This window comes from Elephantulus edwardii, unplaced genomic scaffold (assembly GCF_000299155.1).
Source record: "Elephantulus edwardii isolate Elephantulus edwardi_28Jun2011 unplaced genomic scaffold, EleEdw1.0 scaffold00078, whole genome shotgun sequence".
Taxonomy (NCBI): domain Eukaryota; kingdom Metazoa; phylum Chordata; class Mammalia; order Macroscelidea; family Macroscelididae; genus Elephantulus; species Elephantulus edwardii.
Genome location: NW_006399828.1, coordinates 3,262,864 through 3,279,241, shown reverse-complemented (window position 1 = coordinate 3,279,241; position 16,378 = coordinate 3,262,864). Strand labels below are relative to the sequence as shown.

The 16,378-nt window shown below is 39.9% G+C and overlaps 1 protein-coding gene across 1 annotated transcript in view; it reads right to left on the bottom strand.

Annotated features, from left to right (window-relative positions):
* TMTC3 (transmembrane and tetratricopeptide repeat containing 3) overlaps window positions 1-15,929 on the bottom strand; it is a 71,147-nt gene extending 55,218 nt beyond the window's left edge. Inside the window, exons 1-2 of the mRNA XM_006889495.1 lie at window positions 15,750-15,929; window positions 4,669-4,885 (exon numbers count right to left, since the gene is read on the bottom strand). Of these exons, the coding sequence (XP_006889557.1) occupies window positions 4,669-4,866 (198 nt within the window). The 5' untranslated portion in view covers window positions 4,867-4,885; window positions 15,750-15,929. The remainder of the gene's footprint in view (window positions 1-4,668; window positions 4,886-15,749) is intronic.
* Between the last annotated feature and the right edge of the window lie 449 nt (window positions 15,930-16,378).

The following is a 16,378-nucleotide window of genomic DNA, read 5'->3' as shown; positions in this document are numbered from 1 at the left end:
TGTTAGACGGAGCCTCAGAATCCTTGCCTCCAAGGAGCCACCTGGTTTAACCCTTTCCAGGACAAATCTGTTTGTTTTCCTAGCAGTCCATGGTATTCTCAATACTCTTCTCCAGCACCACAGCTCAAAGGCATCAATTCTCCTTCTATCCTCTTTGGTCATTGTCCAACTCTCTGATGCATAACAAGTGATTGAGAAGATCATAGCCTGTATCAGATGCACCTTAGTCTCCAGAGAGACACCATTGCTCTTCAGCACTTTGGAGAGGTCCCTAACAGCAGACTTTCCCATGGCAATGCACCTTTTAATTTCCTGGCTGCTGGTGCCAAGACTGTTGACTGTGGAGCCAAGCAAACTAAAGCTGTGTACAATCTCAATCTCTTTACCATCCATCCTGATGCTGCCGATTGGTCCAGTGGTGAGAATCTTTGTCTTCTTGACATTGAGCCTCAATCCATATTGTAGGCTGCAGTCCTTGACACTCTGCAGCAGGCGCTTCAGGTCCTCTTCAGTTTCAGCAAGCAGGGTTGTGTCATCCGCATTACGCAGATTGTAGATAAATCGTCCACCAATCTTGACCTCACATTTCTCCTCATAGAGCCCAGCCTCCCGGATAATCTGTTCTGCATACAGGTTGAAAAGGTATGGAGAAAGGATGCATCCCTGGCCTATGTCCTTCAATTTTGGACCATGCAGTGGTCCCTTGCTCTGTTCTGACGACTGCCTCCTGGTCCAAGTATAAGTTTCGCATTAGAACGATCAAGTGTTCTGGGATTCCCATTCTTCTCAAAGTCAACCATCGTTTGTTATGATCTACACAGTCAAATGCCTTTGCATAGTCAATGAAACACAGATAGACATTCCTCTGGTACATAACAATAAAAAATATGGGGGGTTTTTTGTGGATTTTTCAGGATTTTCTATATAAAGGCTTTATCTTTCTTGTTTTTAGGAGACTGCATTAAACCAATACAAGTCGTATGGTGCCTTAGTCATATAGTACTGTATAATCGATGCCTTCGAGCTGTGTTACTGGAGAAGACTTAAACATATCATGGATCACCAAGAAGACAAATAGGTCTGTCTTGGAGAGGGTAAAACCAAATTTCTCTTTTGAGGACTAGGATTTTGAAGCTCTGTCTCACATACTTTGGGCATGTGGCCAGGAAGGACCAGTTCTTAGAGAAGGACATTATCCTTGGAAGGGTGGAGGAACAGCACAGGAGAGGGAGACCCTGGATGAGATGGAATGATATGGTAATTGGGATAATGGGGATAGGTATGTTAGAGACAGTGAGACTGGCTCAGGACAGTGCGAGCTTCAGTGCTCTTGTACATATTAAGGTCTCCACAAGTCACAAGTGGCTTGAAGCACATAACAACAACAACAACAACAACAACAACAACAAAATAGATATATCTCAAATGAGTGAACAAATAGAAAGTTATTTCTTTCAGTTTAGGAGGTGAAAAGTCTGAATTCAGGGTGTCAGTTCTAAGATAACATAGGAGGCCAGGCTCCATCTTCTCATACTAAGTCAGCCTTGCTTCTAGTGTTCCTTCTGCTGACTTCCCAGATGTTCCAGGTATGGTCTTTCTCTTTTCTTGGCATAATCCAAATTCAGTATTTTTGTTCTATTTCCTCCCTAGAGAATTCTAAGAGTCTTCCTTCTTTCCTTCTATCTCTAACCCTTACAGAAAGGAATAAGGTATACTGACACAGTGACTGCCACAATGAACTTCAGCATTGAGGAGTCTGTGATGATGGTGTAGGGTGGGGCAAGATTCTGATATGCCATTCACAAGGTCTCCATGAGCTATAGTTGAGTCAATGGTACTTAACAACAGCATCCCCTGGAGTAAAAGTTGACAAGTTTTCTACTGCAAGAGTTGTTAGATCCACCACTAATGGGCTTAGTCTTTGTAAACACAGGATGGCAGTTCTGGGAGCAATAGTGTCTGACTGCCATTAACTTTAAAGGAAGGAAGAATTATCAACATCACAAAACTTATTCCTATAGGGTCAAACATGTTCCCACATTCCACACTGTATAGTAAACACTGCTGTGAGACTTTCTGAAAGTCACTGCATTTTGAGTAATTGTGTGCTTGTAAGTTTATATGTACCATTGGAATGCTAGCGCGAAGCTAGCCGAAAAACATCTAAGCAAGCACATGGACATATCCCCAAGAAAAATAGAGATGTTTCATGAGATCTCATAAGACTCAGAAGAACAACTTAGAAGGCTTTATTAATGAGAAACTAAAGGCCTTGAGAGTTTGCAGAAAATACAAACTATCTAGAAGCTATTGTCCTTGTGAATTTGTAGAGGACAGAGATAAACTCTTTTTGTCTTTGTTAAAACTATCTGAGTAAATCATTAAAGGCCCTGGTTCCTAATGACCAAAGACACATTCCTTTCTAACTCCAGAGATAATTGTTATATATATATGGTCTCTGAGATAACTGTTTGCTGTATAGCAAGAAGTCTAGTTATTCTGAGAGTAATGGAATGTTTCTTTCTATATATGCTGAAGAAGAATAAAACCTTTTTGCTTTGGGTCTAAGCCTGAGCCCCCTGTGCCTTGCTCTCTCCATTTTTTTTCCCCTCAGCAGGGCCTTGTCCTCAGTCATGCCGAGAATGGCAACACACTGCAATAACTGCTGTTCTATTTCTCTACTGGGTTAGATAATTCATTGTAATGGTCACTGTGAACTCACAGTACCCACAATTATAGGTTTTATCAGCAAAGTGCTAAGTTACCATTCATATTTGGGACCATTCAGTTGTATAATTCAATCCAGACATCCTCTTTTCAGCTGTGGTCACATGTAGGCCTCCCTTTGATTTTTGAACCCATTGCCTTGTCCTCTACTCTGTTCAGACAAGTGCGTGTTACACTTGTGTCTCTTAATTCTAACTATGTGTCACTTTCACACTTAGGCTCAAAGGGCTCAGCTCTATTTCCATGAGTCAGTAGACCTAGCTCCCTGAGTAAATGCCCCAAAGTACCCACTCTGTCTGCATTCTTGCTCCATGGGACCAGTGTCCACAATTCTGACCCACAATAGACTGGCTTTCTTCCACCTCTTCTGGTGCTACCACAGTTCTCCCTCTCTGGTTCACACAAAGATTTTTAGGTCCAAGGGATATGTTGCACTTCTTAGTTCTTCTTAATATCATCTCACTGATGAGCATAATAGCCATTTTTTTCAGCTCCAAATCAGGTCAATTTAAGTCTGACAGAATAGCAAAACTGATCAATCTCTTCTTCTACACTTTACTTGCATGCCATCACCTGGCTGACAGTGGAGGCTTGCCTGCTACTATGATGAACGATACTGGTGGAAATAAATCTTTCAGGTAATAAGAATTAGCAAGGAAGGCTTATTGGTCTACTTACAAAAATTATTCAATGAGATGTTATGAATAACAAAAGTCTGATCTGCAACCAATCATGAGGATGGATCAGAATCAGGCAGTGCTTTGTTACATTGTGCATGAAGATTTCATGAGGAGGGAGAGTCTAACTTGATGGTGACTAACAACATGTGCCACCTCCTACAGACCGGCACATTATTTCACTTGTTTAGGCTCAAGGTATTAATCTCATTTCACAGACAAGAAAATGACATGCCATCTAAAAATTGTGTTCTCAGCAATTCACACAGCTAATATACGGCTAGGTGAAACTATTCATTAGAAAACATCAGGCTTGCGAAAGTAAAGGAAGACCCTCAACCAGGTAGACTGACCAATGACTAGAGCAATAGGGCATAAAGCGTATCAGTAATTGTGAGAATGGCAGAAGATAGGACAGGGTTCAAATCTTTGTTCACAGGGCTGCTTTGAGTCATACTTGATTCAATGGCAGCTAAAGACAAAAATAACTACATATGGTTCATGTAATACAGAGAGATTGTGAGGAAGACAAAGGATAGGGCAAATTTTCAATCTGTTGTTTATGGTGTTGCTATGACTAGACCTTATGACTTGATGACATCTAATAACAACTAGAAACAGTATACGTCAGAATTAAAAATTAGACCCCAATCCATATAATCCATGTAAGTCCAAATAGTTTAGAATTGAACTTAAAAAATAAATTATTAGCAGAGAAAAATTACTTTCGTAAAAATGAATGATTCTTTCAGGTTCTCAATATGTAACTAAAATAACTTTCAGGTAAGAGATATGACACAGACACTTCAAATATTTAGTATAAGACTTTTGAATTTGTTACACATACTACATTTTATCTTTTAAAAATACTTTTTATTTAACTTATAATCTTTTAAAATGGTTAAATATATCACAATAGTCCTATTTTTTTTACCTCACTCACAAAACAGGAATAAAATGAATTAAGAAAAAGCAGCTTTATGATACAACTCTTGCTCTTTCTACATGCTTGATTTTCACACACACACACACACACACACGGTTATTTTGTAAACGACTCAAGCCTAACTACATAACCAAGGAAAGAATTAAGGACATTTTCAAGAAGAAAATCTTATCTGAAACTTCCTGTTCAATTTATTAAAATATGTCTCATGTAATTCAGGGGGAGGGAACCTCATAATTATTATAATGGCAATGAAAATAAAGAATTGAGGATTAGAGAGCAACAAATAATTTTAAAATTTGCGTTATAATTACTTACCTCAGACATAGGTGTTCCCCAGAAGTCATTCTGAAATAATGTTTTTAAAGGTGTAGTTGGATGTAAGTCTTTATTATCTAGTATTGCAGAAACATCATCAAAAACAAAACCACAAAAGAGGCTGTTCCAATAGCAGGCAGTCACTATCCCTACGATTAAGGTTACTTCTTTGAAGTTAATATTAGCCATCTTTTTCATATGTTCTCATGGACAAAAACTGGGGGGGAAAATGACAAAGAAAATATATGAAAAACCTTTGCTTACTTGTTCCAAATTTAAAAAATAATAGTAGCTGAAAAAGAAAAAGATGGTATACTGATATTTTGAGATAGAAGCTTGGCTCAAATTTTATCCAACTTCAGACTCATTAGATGACTACCACTCCACATTCCTACCTGAAGCAAAATTCTTTGTTTTTTTGATGTGGGTTTCAAATTTCTACTATAACATTTTATTTGTATTATAATTTTTATTTTTAGCAATTAATATTTAGAGCTATCTCCCTAGCTAACTGGATTGTTATACTGTTATATAGAGTTGTAACCGACTTATAGCTGACTTACCAGTGGGTTTTCAAAGACAGTAAATTGCATTAGAGGGCACTGTCTATCTTTCTGTCTTAGAGTAGCTGGGAGATTTGAATCACATGCTTTTAGGTTGGCAGTATGACTCCTTTCAGAGCTCAATCCTTATCAGTTGTCACAGGTAACCTGGGAAGCAAACACAGTCACATGGAAGACAGTTCTAACGTGTAAGCACATAATAATTCCACTTGTGTCATTCTATAAATAGTTTGCTCATTGTAGAACATTAATTTTAGAAGTACAATAGTGAAAATAACAAGTGAATCTGAGGGCTGTTTCTTTTCATAAAGTTCTGCATATGGCATCCCATCCTTACATTTTCCAAAACATACCTGCTTATCAGTAACATCCCAATGCATACTGTCTTTTTGTGGCTGAAGTATGGCTTCCTTTTAATATTATACGTACAATTCTATCTTTTAAAACTGGTATTAAGTAATACAAATGTAGACTTCCTATTTTGTACAAAATACTATACATATGCTGTTGTTATGTGCCATCAAGTTGACTGCAACGCAGCGACCCTATGTACAAGTGGCCTGAACGCCATTCTATCCTGTACCAACATCGCCGTCTCAAGCACTCATTCCCACCACCCCAATCACAGAATTGATCCATCTCAACGAGGGTCTTCCTCTCCTGCGCCGTCCCTCCACTCTCCCAAACATGATGGCTCTCTCCAAGGACCAGTCTCTCTTTGCAACATGCCCAAAGTATGTCAGACAAAGCTTCAAAATCCTTGACTCCAAGGGACAAACCTGTTTGTTCTCCTCGCAGTCCAAGGTACATTCAACACTTTTCTCTAGCATCACAGCTCAAAGGCATCAATTCTCTTTCATCCCTAGTCACTGTCCAACTCTCTGATGCATAGCACATAATTGTGAAGACTCTAGCCTGGATCAGGCAGACCTTAGTCTCCAGCCTGACGTTGTTGCTCTTCAGTACTCTTGAGAGGTTTCACATAGCTGACTTTCCCAATGCAATTCATCTCCTGATTTCCTGGCTGCTGTTTCCAAGAGTGTTGACCGTGGAATCTCAATCTCTTCACGATCCATACTGATGCTGCCAATTTGCCCAGTGGTGAGAATCTTTGTCTCCTTGATGTTACACTTCAATCCATATTGAAGTCTACAGTCCTTGAACTTCAGCAGCTTCAAGTCTTCTTCAGTTTTAGCAAATAAGATTGTGTCATCTGCATAACATAGGTTGTTGATGAGGCTTCCTCCAATCCTGAAGCCACATTCCTCTTCATAAAGCCCTGCTTCTGGAATGCTCTGTTCTGCATACAGATTAAAAGGGTATGGAGACAGGAGGCATCCGTGATGCACTCCTTTCCTGATTTTGAACCATGCAGTTTTTTCCTGCTCTGTTCTGAGGACTGTTTCCTTGCTTAAGTATCGGCTTCACATAAGAAAAGTCAGTGTTCTGGATTTCCATTTTCCTCCTGGTTAGCCACAATTTGTTGTGATCCACACAGTCAAAAATGCCTCTGCATAGTCAATGAAACACAGACATTCTTTCGGTACTCTTTGCTTTCTGCCAAGACCCATCTGACATTGGCAATAATGTCTCTAGTACCACAATCATTTCTAAATCTAGCTTGTATTTCTGGTAGTTCTCTGTCAATGTACTGTTCCAGTTGCTTCTAGATGATCTTCAGTAGGATTTTCCTAGTGTGTGATATCAGTAATGTTATTTATAATTTCCACACTCTGTTGGGTCACCTCTCTTTGGAATGGGAATAAGTACAGATCTCTTCCAACCAGTTGGCCAAGTAGTTATCCTCCAGATTTCTTGGCACAACATGGCAAGCACATCCAGGGCATCATCTGTTTGTTAAAATATGCCAATTGATCTTTCATCAATTCTTGGGGCTTTAGTTTTGCTCAGTCCTTTAGAGCACCCTGAACTTCCTCCTTCATCATCACTGCCTCTTGATAATTATGCTGTTGCTCGAAATTCTTCCTGTGTCAGCCAATTCTTTTTGGTATAATGACTTTGTATACTCCTTACATCTTCTTTTAATGCTTCCTGAATCATTCAATATTCTGCCCATAGCATCCTTAAGCCCTGCAACTTGCAGCTTGAGCAAGTGATGGGATACCAACAGACATGTTTCAACAGACAAATGTATGTTAGACATGATCATCAGTCTAGTGCTAGACATGCTCATCAGTCTATTCCACAAAATCTGGAGGACAGCTGCCTGAGTGTAAGAGGTCCATTTTTGTTCCAATGTGTGTTTAAAAGAGGGTTTGCTGCCTCTTATCATTGCTCATTACATATGGATTCTGGCTAAAAGCAAAGAGTACCAGAAGAATGCCTATTTGGGTTTTATTGACTATTAAAGGAATCTGATCATGTGGATTACAACAAATTATGGCTAATACTGAGAAAATCGGAATCCCAAAACATTTAAATGTGCTCATGCCAAACTTATACCTGAAGAAAGAAATTACTGCGAACTGAGCAAGGGAACACTACATGGTTTAAAATTAAGAAAGGGTTATGTCAGGGGTTGTATTCTTCATCCATACCCAGTCAATCTGTATGATGTGTAAATAAACAGAGAAGTTTGACTCTACAAAGCAAAATGTGGCATCAAGATTGGAAGAAAACTCCTCAATAACCTGTGTTATGCAGATGACACAACCCTGTTTGTTCAAAGTGATGAAGACCTGAAGCAGTTGCTGAAGAAGATCAAACACTGCAAACTTTAATAGGGATTGCATCTCAATGTCAGTAAAACAAAAATTCTCACCAGTAGGCCTTTAGGCAACATCATGAAAGATGGAGAAAAGATTCAAACTGTCAACAACTTCATCTTACTTGGATCTATAGTCAATATACTTGGTACTAGAAGCCAGGAGACCAGGAGACACACTACACATAGAAAATCTGTAGTAAGAGATTTCTCCAAATTACTGAGGAGAAATGAAATTAGTTTGATGATTAAGAGGTGCTGATTTAAACCACGGTCTTTTCAGTTACTTCTTATGCATTTGACAGCTGGATAAAGAATAAGTATGACAGAAGAACTGATGCCATCGAACTGTGGGGTTGAAGAAGAGTAGTAAATATCCCAAGGCATACCAAAAGAACAAACAAATATGTCTTGGAGAAAGTTCAGCTGAGTGCCCCTTGGAGGCAAGAACGGTGAAGCTTTGTCTCACATACTTTGGGCATGTTGCTAAGAGAGAATATTCTTTGGAGAAGGACATCATGCTTGGGAAAGTGGAGGGATAGTGAAGGAGAGGAAGATCTTCAAGTAGTAGGATTGAAAACAGTGACTGCAGCAATGGGCTTGACTATGTCAAAATTGTGAGGATGACTCAGGATAGGACAGGGTTCAGCTCTACTGTTTATAGGGTCCCTATCAGTTGTGCTAGACTCAACAGCACCGAAAAATAACAACCAAAAGGTCAACAGTTCATCAGACATTTCAACAGAAATATGTGTAGTTTTCTCTCTAAGATTAAGTCTCAGAAATGCAACAGAGGGTCAATATGAGTTTGAAGAGAGTGAATGACAGTGGCTTTATACTGAGTCTAGAGTCTCTTGGTCTACAGGGTAAGGAGTTGCAAGAGGGAGCTCTAGTTGCCTAGTGGTAAGTACTTTGTACTGTAATCCCAAAGGCACAGGGTTGGATTCACTAGCTGGATGGATAATCTCCTACCATGTGATTACTGCCTCTGAAAACATGCTGGCGGGTCAGCTAATAGTTTCAACTTGATGGTACACAACAACAAAGTGAACAGACACCTATTATTAAGAAATCCTGGTGGCATAGTGTATCATATGTCAGGCTGACAGGTGAACAGCTCTGCTGTTCTAATCTATGAACCACTCCTTGGGGCAGGGGTGGGGGGAGGAGGGAAGGAGGCAAAAAAAGATGAACCGTAATCTCCAGTAAAGATCTATAGTGCTAGAAATTAGAAATTATGAGGAGGGATGGTATGAGTCAGAATTAATTGTACAGCAGTGACTCTGATTTTTTATTTGGTATCCCTATTATTGAACATGGTTATGATGTTAAGTATAATGTAACTATCCTATGTGTTATTCCTTTTCAATCTATATGCAAAACATATTATCTGGGAGGCTGGGCTCTATGAGGAGAAATGTGGCATCAGGATTGGAGAAAAATTCATCAGTAATCTGCATTATGCAGATAACACAACCCTGCTTGCTGAAAACTGAGGAGGACCTGAAGCGCTTGCTACAGAAAGTCAAGGACTGTAGCCTTCAACATGGATTGAGCCTCAATATCAAGAACACAAAGATTCTCACCACTGGGCCAAATGGCAGCATTATGATAGATGGTGAAAAGATTGAGAATTGTTGGCAGCTTTAGTTTGCTAGGCTCCACAATCAACACTCTTGGCACCAGCAGCCAGGAAATTAAAAGACATATTGAGTTTGGAAAGTCTGCGGTTAGAGACCTCTTCAGAGTACTGAAGAGTAATGATGTCAGTCTGGAGACTAAGGTGTGCCTGATACAGGCCGTGGTCTTTGCAACCACTTGCTATGCGTTTGAGAGCTGGACAATGACTAGGAATGATAGAAGGAGAATTGATGCCTTTGAGCTGTGGTGTTGGGGAAGAGTATTAAGTATATACTATGGACTGCTAAGAGAATGAACATGTTCATTCTAGAGAGGGTTAAGCCAGGCTGCTCTTGGAGGCAAGGATTCTGCAATTTCGTCTGACATTCTTTGGACATGTTGCAAGGAGGGACCAGTCCTTGGAGAAGGACATCATGCTTGGCAGGGTAGAGGGACAGCACAGGAGAGGAAGACTCTCTATAAGATAGATTGATTCAGTGACTGGGGTAGTGGGGGTAGGTGTGTCGGATACAGTGAGACTGGCACAGGACAGAGCAAGGTTTAGGGATGTTGTACATAGCGTCACTAGGAGTTGCAGGCAACTCGATGGCACAGAACAACAACAAAATGTGTTTTAAATCCTAACCTGTATGACATCAACGAGACAGCATTATAAAAGGTTCTGTAAAAATATAATAAAAAAAGAGGGTAATTATGGGCAAGGTGTAATGGTGATTAATTTTATAAACATAATGCATGAGAATGATTGTATGAAACACAATGCAAATGAAGAATAGTGTGATTCACAATGTATATAAATATTGTAAGCAAACCAATTTAAAAAATAATGTAAAACATTTTATCGAACAATAAAAAAATTTTAAAATATATTAAGATTTATCTGTTTAAGGAAAGATCTCCTCAGAGTTGTGGACTACAATGTATAAATGTTTAGACTCTGGCAAGAAGTTATTCTTGTCTGCTCTACAACTGGTTCCTGACTTGAACCAGGGGTCTGCTATACTGGATGAATTTGGATATGTCACACTACAAAACAGCTGTCTATGACCCTGCTCTCACAAGATGGCTTTTAGATTTGACAGCAATTGAAGCTGGCAGCCTCCAAAACCAGAACTCTGCAACTTGCTTCACCGCTGAGAACTTGGACTCATTAGCTTCTCTGGATGCCTCTCTAGAGGGTCTGACCTACAGACCTGGAACTTGCCATTTTCCAGAAAGAAACAAATAAATCAATTCCCTTCTCCCCTCTCTATAATTCATTGGTTTACCTTCTCTAAAGAATGCAGCCTAATACAACCTGTATATTCCTATTAACATTTTTTTAAAAGCCAACAGTGCTCCTGTATAAGATCAAAGACTAAAACGGAAATTACCTCAGCTCCTTCCTTACTTTACATTACGGCAGTAACTTTTTTTTTAAATAGCAAGGGTAAAACTCACGGGGATAAAGACAATAGGAGAGGAAATTGTAAAAATAACTTTCAGAAACAGAAAAGTAAATGAATTTGTAAATGATTCAGGGAAACCCAGGAATGTGAGTCTGAAGCTGATAGGATAAAGTTGGTAAGTCTTTTTTTGTAGTTCTTAGCATTCTAGCCAACATTAATCTGAAAAATTAACGGTATCAAGGATCTCAGGAAAAAGGCTCAGGAACTGAAGGATTTGTTAAAGCTTAGATTCCTCTTTCTATGGGTGTAGGCCTGTAATCATTCTCCAAAAGAACTCTGGCTATATTACATGTTGATCTTCCAGCCCTCTTTTCTAGCTGGATGCAAAATCTTTTTGACACTTTATGCTGGTCCTAAAGAGTTCCAGAAATAAAGCAGATTATAAACCCAAAAAGATATTTTGGCTGGGTCAAGCTGAGAAGCTGAGTTTTTCTTCTGTTAGTCTTGACTGGGTCCACACAGCTGGCTAGTTTTCCCTTACTAATATCTGATTGTACAGGCAGAAGGATAGAAATCTTAGCTTGAAAAGCTGGTTTGATGGGTCACAGGTTAGTTTGGACATTGTTATGGTGATCTTATAGCAGGTAGGAGAACAAGTCCCAATTCACTAACTTTCTTTACTTTATTTCTTTTCTTTACTTTCTTCTGCTTACTTAATATCCATTACTACTAATCAATCACGTAAACGCAGAATCAATGTGAGAGAGTTTCTAAAAGGCCAAGACAGCAGAATTTTTGAAAATTCCTGAGAGGTTATAATGAGATACAGTGATAAAGTTGCAGTGTATGATCACTTAATCATGTTTAAAAAAAATAAAAATCTAAAAATAAAAATTTACTATTTCCTCATGTTGAACATTTCTTACCTCTTCTAATTTCTGTTTTCATTTATAAGAATATATATTATCAGGTTGTTGAATATCTAGGCTTAAGAGACTATATCAATTATCTTCCCTCACATTTTAAAAATTTCTTTTACTGTCCTTTTTTCAAAGTTCTTTTCAAGAGTTTTAGTATGTATTTGAATAAATTTATTTCCACAGAAGGAAGTTCTACTAGAGCATCGGTGCTTTCCACCTCAGATATAGAATAATTTCAGACTGCCACTGCTAGCGCTATACATGAAGCACATCATTGAGATAAAAAACTTAATACATTTTTTTCAACATAATTGAGTGAACACTCATTCAATTATTTGACAATTATTCTAGAATGACTGTGGGTCGGGAATAAACCTATAAATGTTCTTTTTTTCAAGAATGTGATAATATTGGGCTTGAAAGGAAAGTCATTTGAAGTTAAAGGCTTTTGAAAAATAATCTTATTCAAGGCTTTGTTCACAATAGAAAGTGCTGGAAACAACTCAAGTGCCCATCAACAAACGAATGGATAGAGCAGCTCTGGTATATTTACACAATGGAATACTATGCAGCATTGAAAAATGAGGAACTCATGAAAAATTATGCAAAATGGTTGACCCTGGAGGACATTATGCTGAGTGAAATATCTCAGTCACAAAAGGACAAATATTGCATAGTGCCATTGTTGCAAAACAGGACTGACATAGGGGATGGGTGAAGACAGAGAAAGAGGGGATGAATGATGTATACTGCATTGAAACAGATGAGGGAGAAAACTGTTTAAAATGGATATATGATTAGGTATTATTGTCAGGAGTCCAGAATGAAGGCTGCACAGTGGAGTGGACTTGGGGGGAGGGACTGCATAACAAGGAAAGATTTTTTCTTTTACACTTCAAGAAGAGTGAATTGGGGGGAGGAGGCAACAATGAATGACTGGAAATCCCCCTTCTCCCCCAAAAAAATTCTTATTCACTAAGAGCAATAGACTGTAAGTCTGTGTAATATTTTGTTTGGCCTACAAAATTTGCAAAGAATGCATTTACAAAGACTCCCGCTAAACTTTTCAGTCTCTTCCTGTTGAGAGAGGACAAGTGTTAACTTGCTATAAGCTCATTTCTCTCCTTGAGAACAACGCAAAAACAAAACAATAGCACATATTAAATTTCTTAGGGTCATCTTTCCTTTTATGTACCGAGAAAGTTAGCAATACTTATTTTTTCTGATAAGGCATTTTTTTTTAAAAGGGAATGGAAGTACCCTCTAAGGAATATAGACTGATACTGGTAGCACAGATAGTCAAACACAGGGTTGCTTACTTAAAGGGCTGTGTTTCAAACTCACCAGTTGCTCCTCAACAGAAAGATGAGGTCTGGGAAAGAAAAGAGAAGTAGCAATTATAAAAGGCAAATCTTTCCTGTGATGTGATCTTGGTGAGACAAAACTGTTCATAATGGGTTAGAGATGAAAGAAGGCAAGTCCTGGCTAAGTGTTCCTATAACAAGGTCATTTAAGCAATTGATACATACATCTTTTCTACGTGTGAAAATGGAATTTGTGAAGAAAATTTGATGAAAAGTAATGGTCCTTTTTCCTCAAAAGTACACAGTAAGTGATGGCACTAGAACGTAAACTAATTCTCCACACTAGAGTTAGATACAAAAAGGACTGCAACAACTAAGAATGTAGACAACAGCTAACGTGCTTTCTGCCACATTCCTGCTGTCTAGCACAGTCTGTAACTTCAACCTTATTGCTAGAATGAGTTCAACAATGAAATTTAAATACAGTTCTGCTTTCAGTGAGGATTTTTGTTAAAATCTTAATGTTAACAAATAATAAGAAATTATTTAACTTCTTTGAACCTATGTTCAATCCTGAAACATAAATCTGTAACATAAATCTAAAACTAAAACTTAGGCCAGTCCTTTAGAAATGCTGAGCATATAAACACGACACGATAGAGAGGCAGCTGACACCAATACATACAAAGCAAATTCTCTCACTGCCATGAAGTAGGTTCCCCCTCAGCTGAGACAGCAGTAGGTTTCTAACACTAACAAGCTTACTCATTTTTCTCCCAAGAAGTGACTAGTGGATTCGAACCATGAGAGAAGCGTGGCCTTTGGATGAGCAGCATTAGACCAGGAGAGAAGAACTCCCCAATTCAAAACAAGTAAATGAATAAGTATAATTGTCAGTCACTGCCTGAAATCAGAATTGAATCATAGCTTACGCTCCAAGAAATTTTCTGAAGCTGTAAATTACGTAGGAGGAGACTGCTCGTCTTTTCCACCAAAGAATGACTGGTGGATTCACACTATGAAGGAGGAGGTGGTCCAGCTTTTGAGTTAAAAGCACAACTCACTACAGGCTATGTCAAAAGAGTTCCCTTCCCAATAAATATAATAAGCAGTTATAATGAACCATAATGTATAATGAACAACCTGAACAACGTACTGCAATAAAAAATAACAGATTCTGTTTATGAAAATAAGTTTGTAGCAGTAAGCAGTTTCCAACACATTATATGTTCAATTAATTTTAAATCTGACTCCCACCTTCTCCAATAAATTATCTAAGCACTAAATAGAGGAATTTTTGGTTCAAATTCCTGAAGAGCTAAAACTACACAATTAGAATGCAACATATTTAAGTAAAAGGTTGTAGTTCCTGTACTTTATAAATAATGGCTCTCAGCAGACATGTGAAGGCATAGCAATTATTAAGAACATGAACTCCAGTCAGAAAGGTGTTCAGAGTATTTAAGTTTGAGCAGGGAACTTGACCTACCCAAGCCTCAGTTCTGGGTTGGTTTGGGGTTTTTTTGTTTGTTTTTTTTAACTTAGTTGGAAACTGAGGACATAAACATGGATCTTGTTGAATTCCTACGAAAATTAAATTAGGTAGTGAACACTTTGGGGCATATAATGTTTGTTAATAAAGGACTAAGTATCATTACAAACATGATGTCATTCAAACTGATCTAAGAAAAAAAATCAGCTGTTTTTGTTTTCTATTCCGGTAGTTTTTGTTATATTCTAAATATGTGTATTGGAAAGAAGTGTTTCTTTTCCAAAGAAAAAAATCCACTATCATTCTTAAGAAAAGAAATTAAAATGAGAAGCGCAGTTTCCAAGTTAGGAACATCATTTATATTTCAAAGCTACTACAGCTGTTATGAGGTTGACACTCCAGGAGGTTTTGCAGAGGCGGTAAATCACACGAGAGGAGAATGCCCATCTTCCACCCCCCATACAGCAGCTGCTGGATTCGAACTGATTGCCTCTAGGTCACCAGAGCTCGGAGCCCTGAAGCACACACAGGACCAAGGATCACAAGAGCAATTGTCCATAAAAATGGCATAAAAAAAGAGTGCTCCAAGGTAACCAGGAAAGGGAGAAACAACTGCTCTCTCCAACCCCCACACTGGACTATTAAGTGCTAACTTCTTTCCCTTGGAGTTTTCACTCTACACTAATCCCACAACCTTGGAGCGTTCGATGAGCAAGGGAACAGGTACCACAGGTAAGACTGCACGGGAGAATGCAGGGTTCCCATTTTCAATTCCCTCCAAACCACGATCTCTGCTGCACTGCTCCCTCTCCACTGCATGAGCTGGATCGTGCCACCAAAGGTGGCTACAACTTTTCTTTCTTCCCCCCCCCCCCCTTTCCGAGGGCACCACCCTGGGTGCCACTAGCACCCTGGGTGTCTGAGTGAGCGAAGTCTTACTATCGTCTTCAACCTCGCGTGGGGCCCATGAGATGCGGGGGTAGTTCAATAAACCAGGACCACTGCTTCCCAACCCTTCCCCCGCCCCTGACCCACAGCCCGACCTCACCTGGGAGCGGCTCAAGTGGAGGCTGCTTAGGGAAACCTCAGAAAGAGCGGCCTGGCGAGTGACGCCACCGAGGCCACAGTCATGATCTCGCTCGCTCAGGCCACCAGCGCCCAAGCACCTCAGCCACAGCGCCTCCAGCCTCCCGGCTCACCCCCCCGCCGCCCCGGTGGATTCGTAGTCCCCCCGCACTGCACGCTGGGAACGCCCTACCTACCCGAGACTTCAGCTCCCAGCATGCACAGGCCCCTGCACCGAACAACACGCCGGGACTTGGAGTCTTCATCCCACGCCGCCTGGGGTTTTTCAGCACCGAGCCCCGATATCCCGCTGGGGACCCTGAACGTAAAGCATTACCTGCCGTCGTGAAATGTAGGCTCTCTTTGCATCCGGGGCTTTACTTTGGCCTTGGCGGGGTGGGGAAGGGTGTCGCCTAGCAGCCACTGCCGCTTCGGCTTCCTCGGGACCAGCTGGCGGGACCTAGAGACCCAGTGGAACCGCTTTGGGGAGCAGTCTGGGCTCGGCAGCGGGGCTTTGTTTGGTGGGGGGCGGCAGATGAACGGCCGCTCTTTGTGGACAGGCTTGATCTAGGTGGGTGGCTCTCGGTGAGCCTGAGCTGTAATCTTACAGGC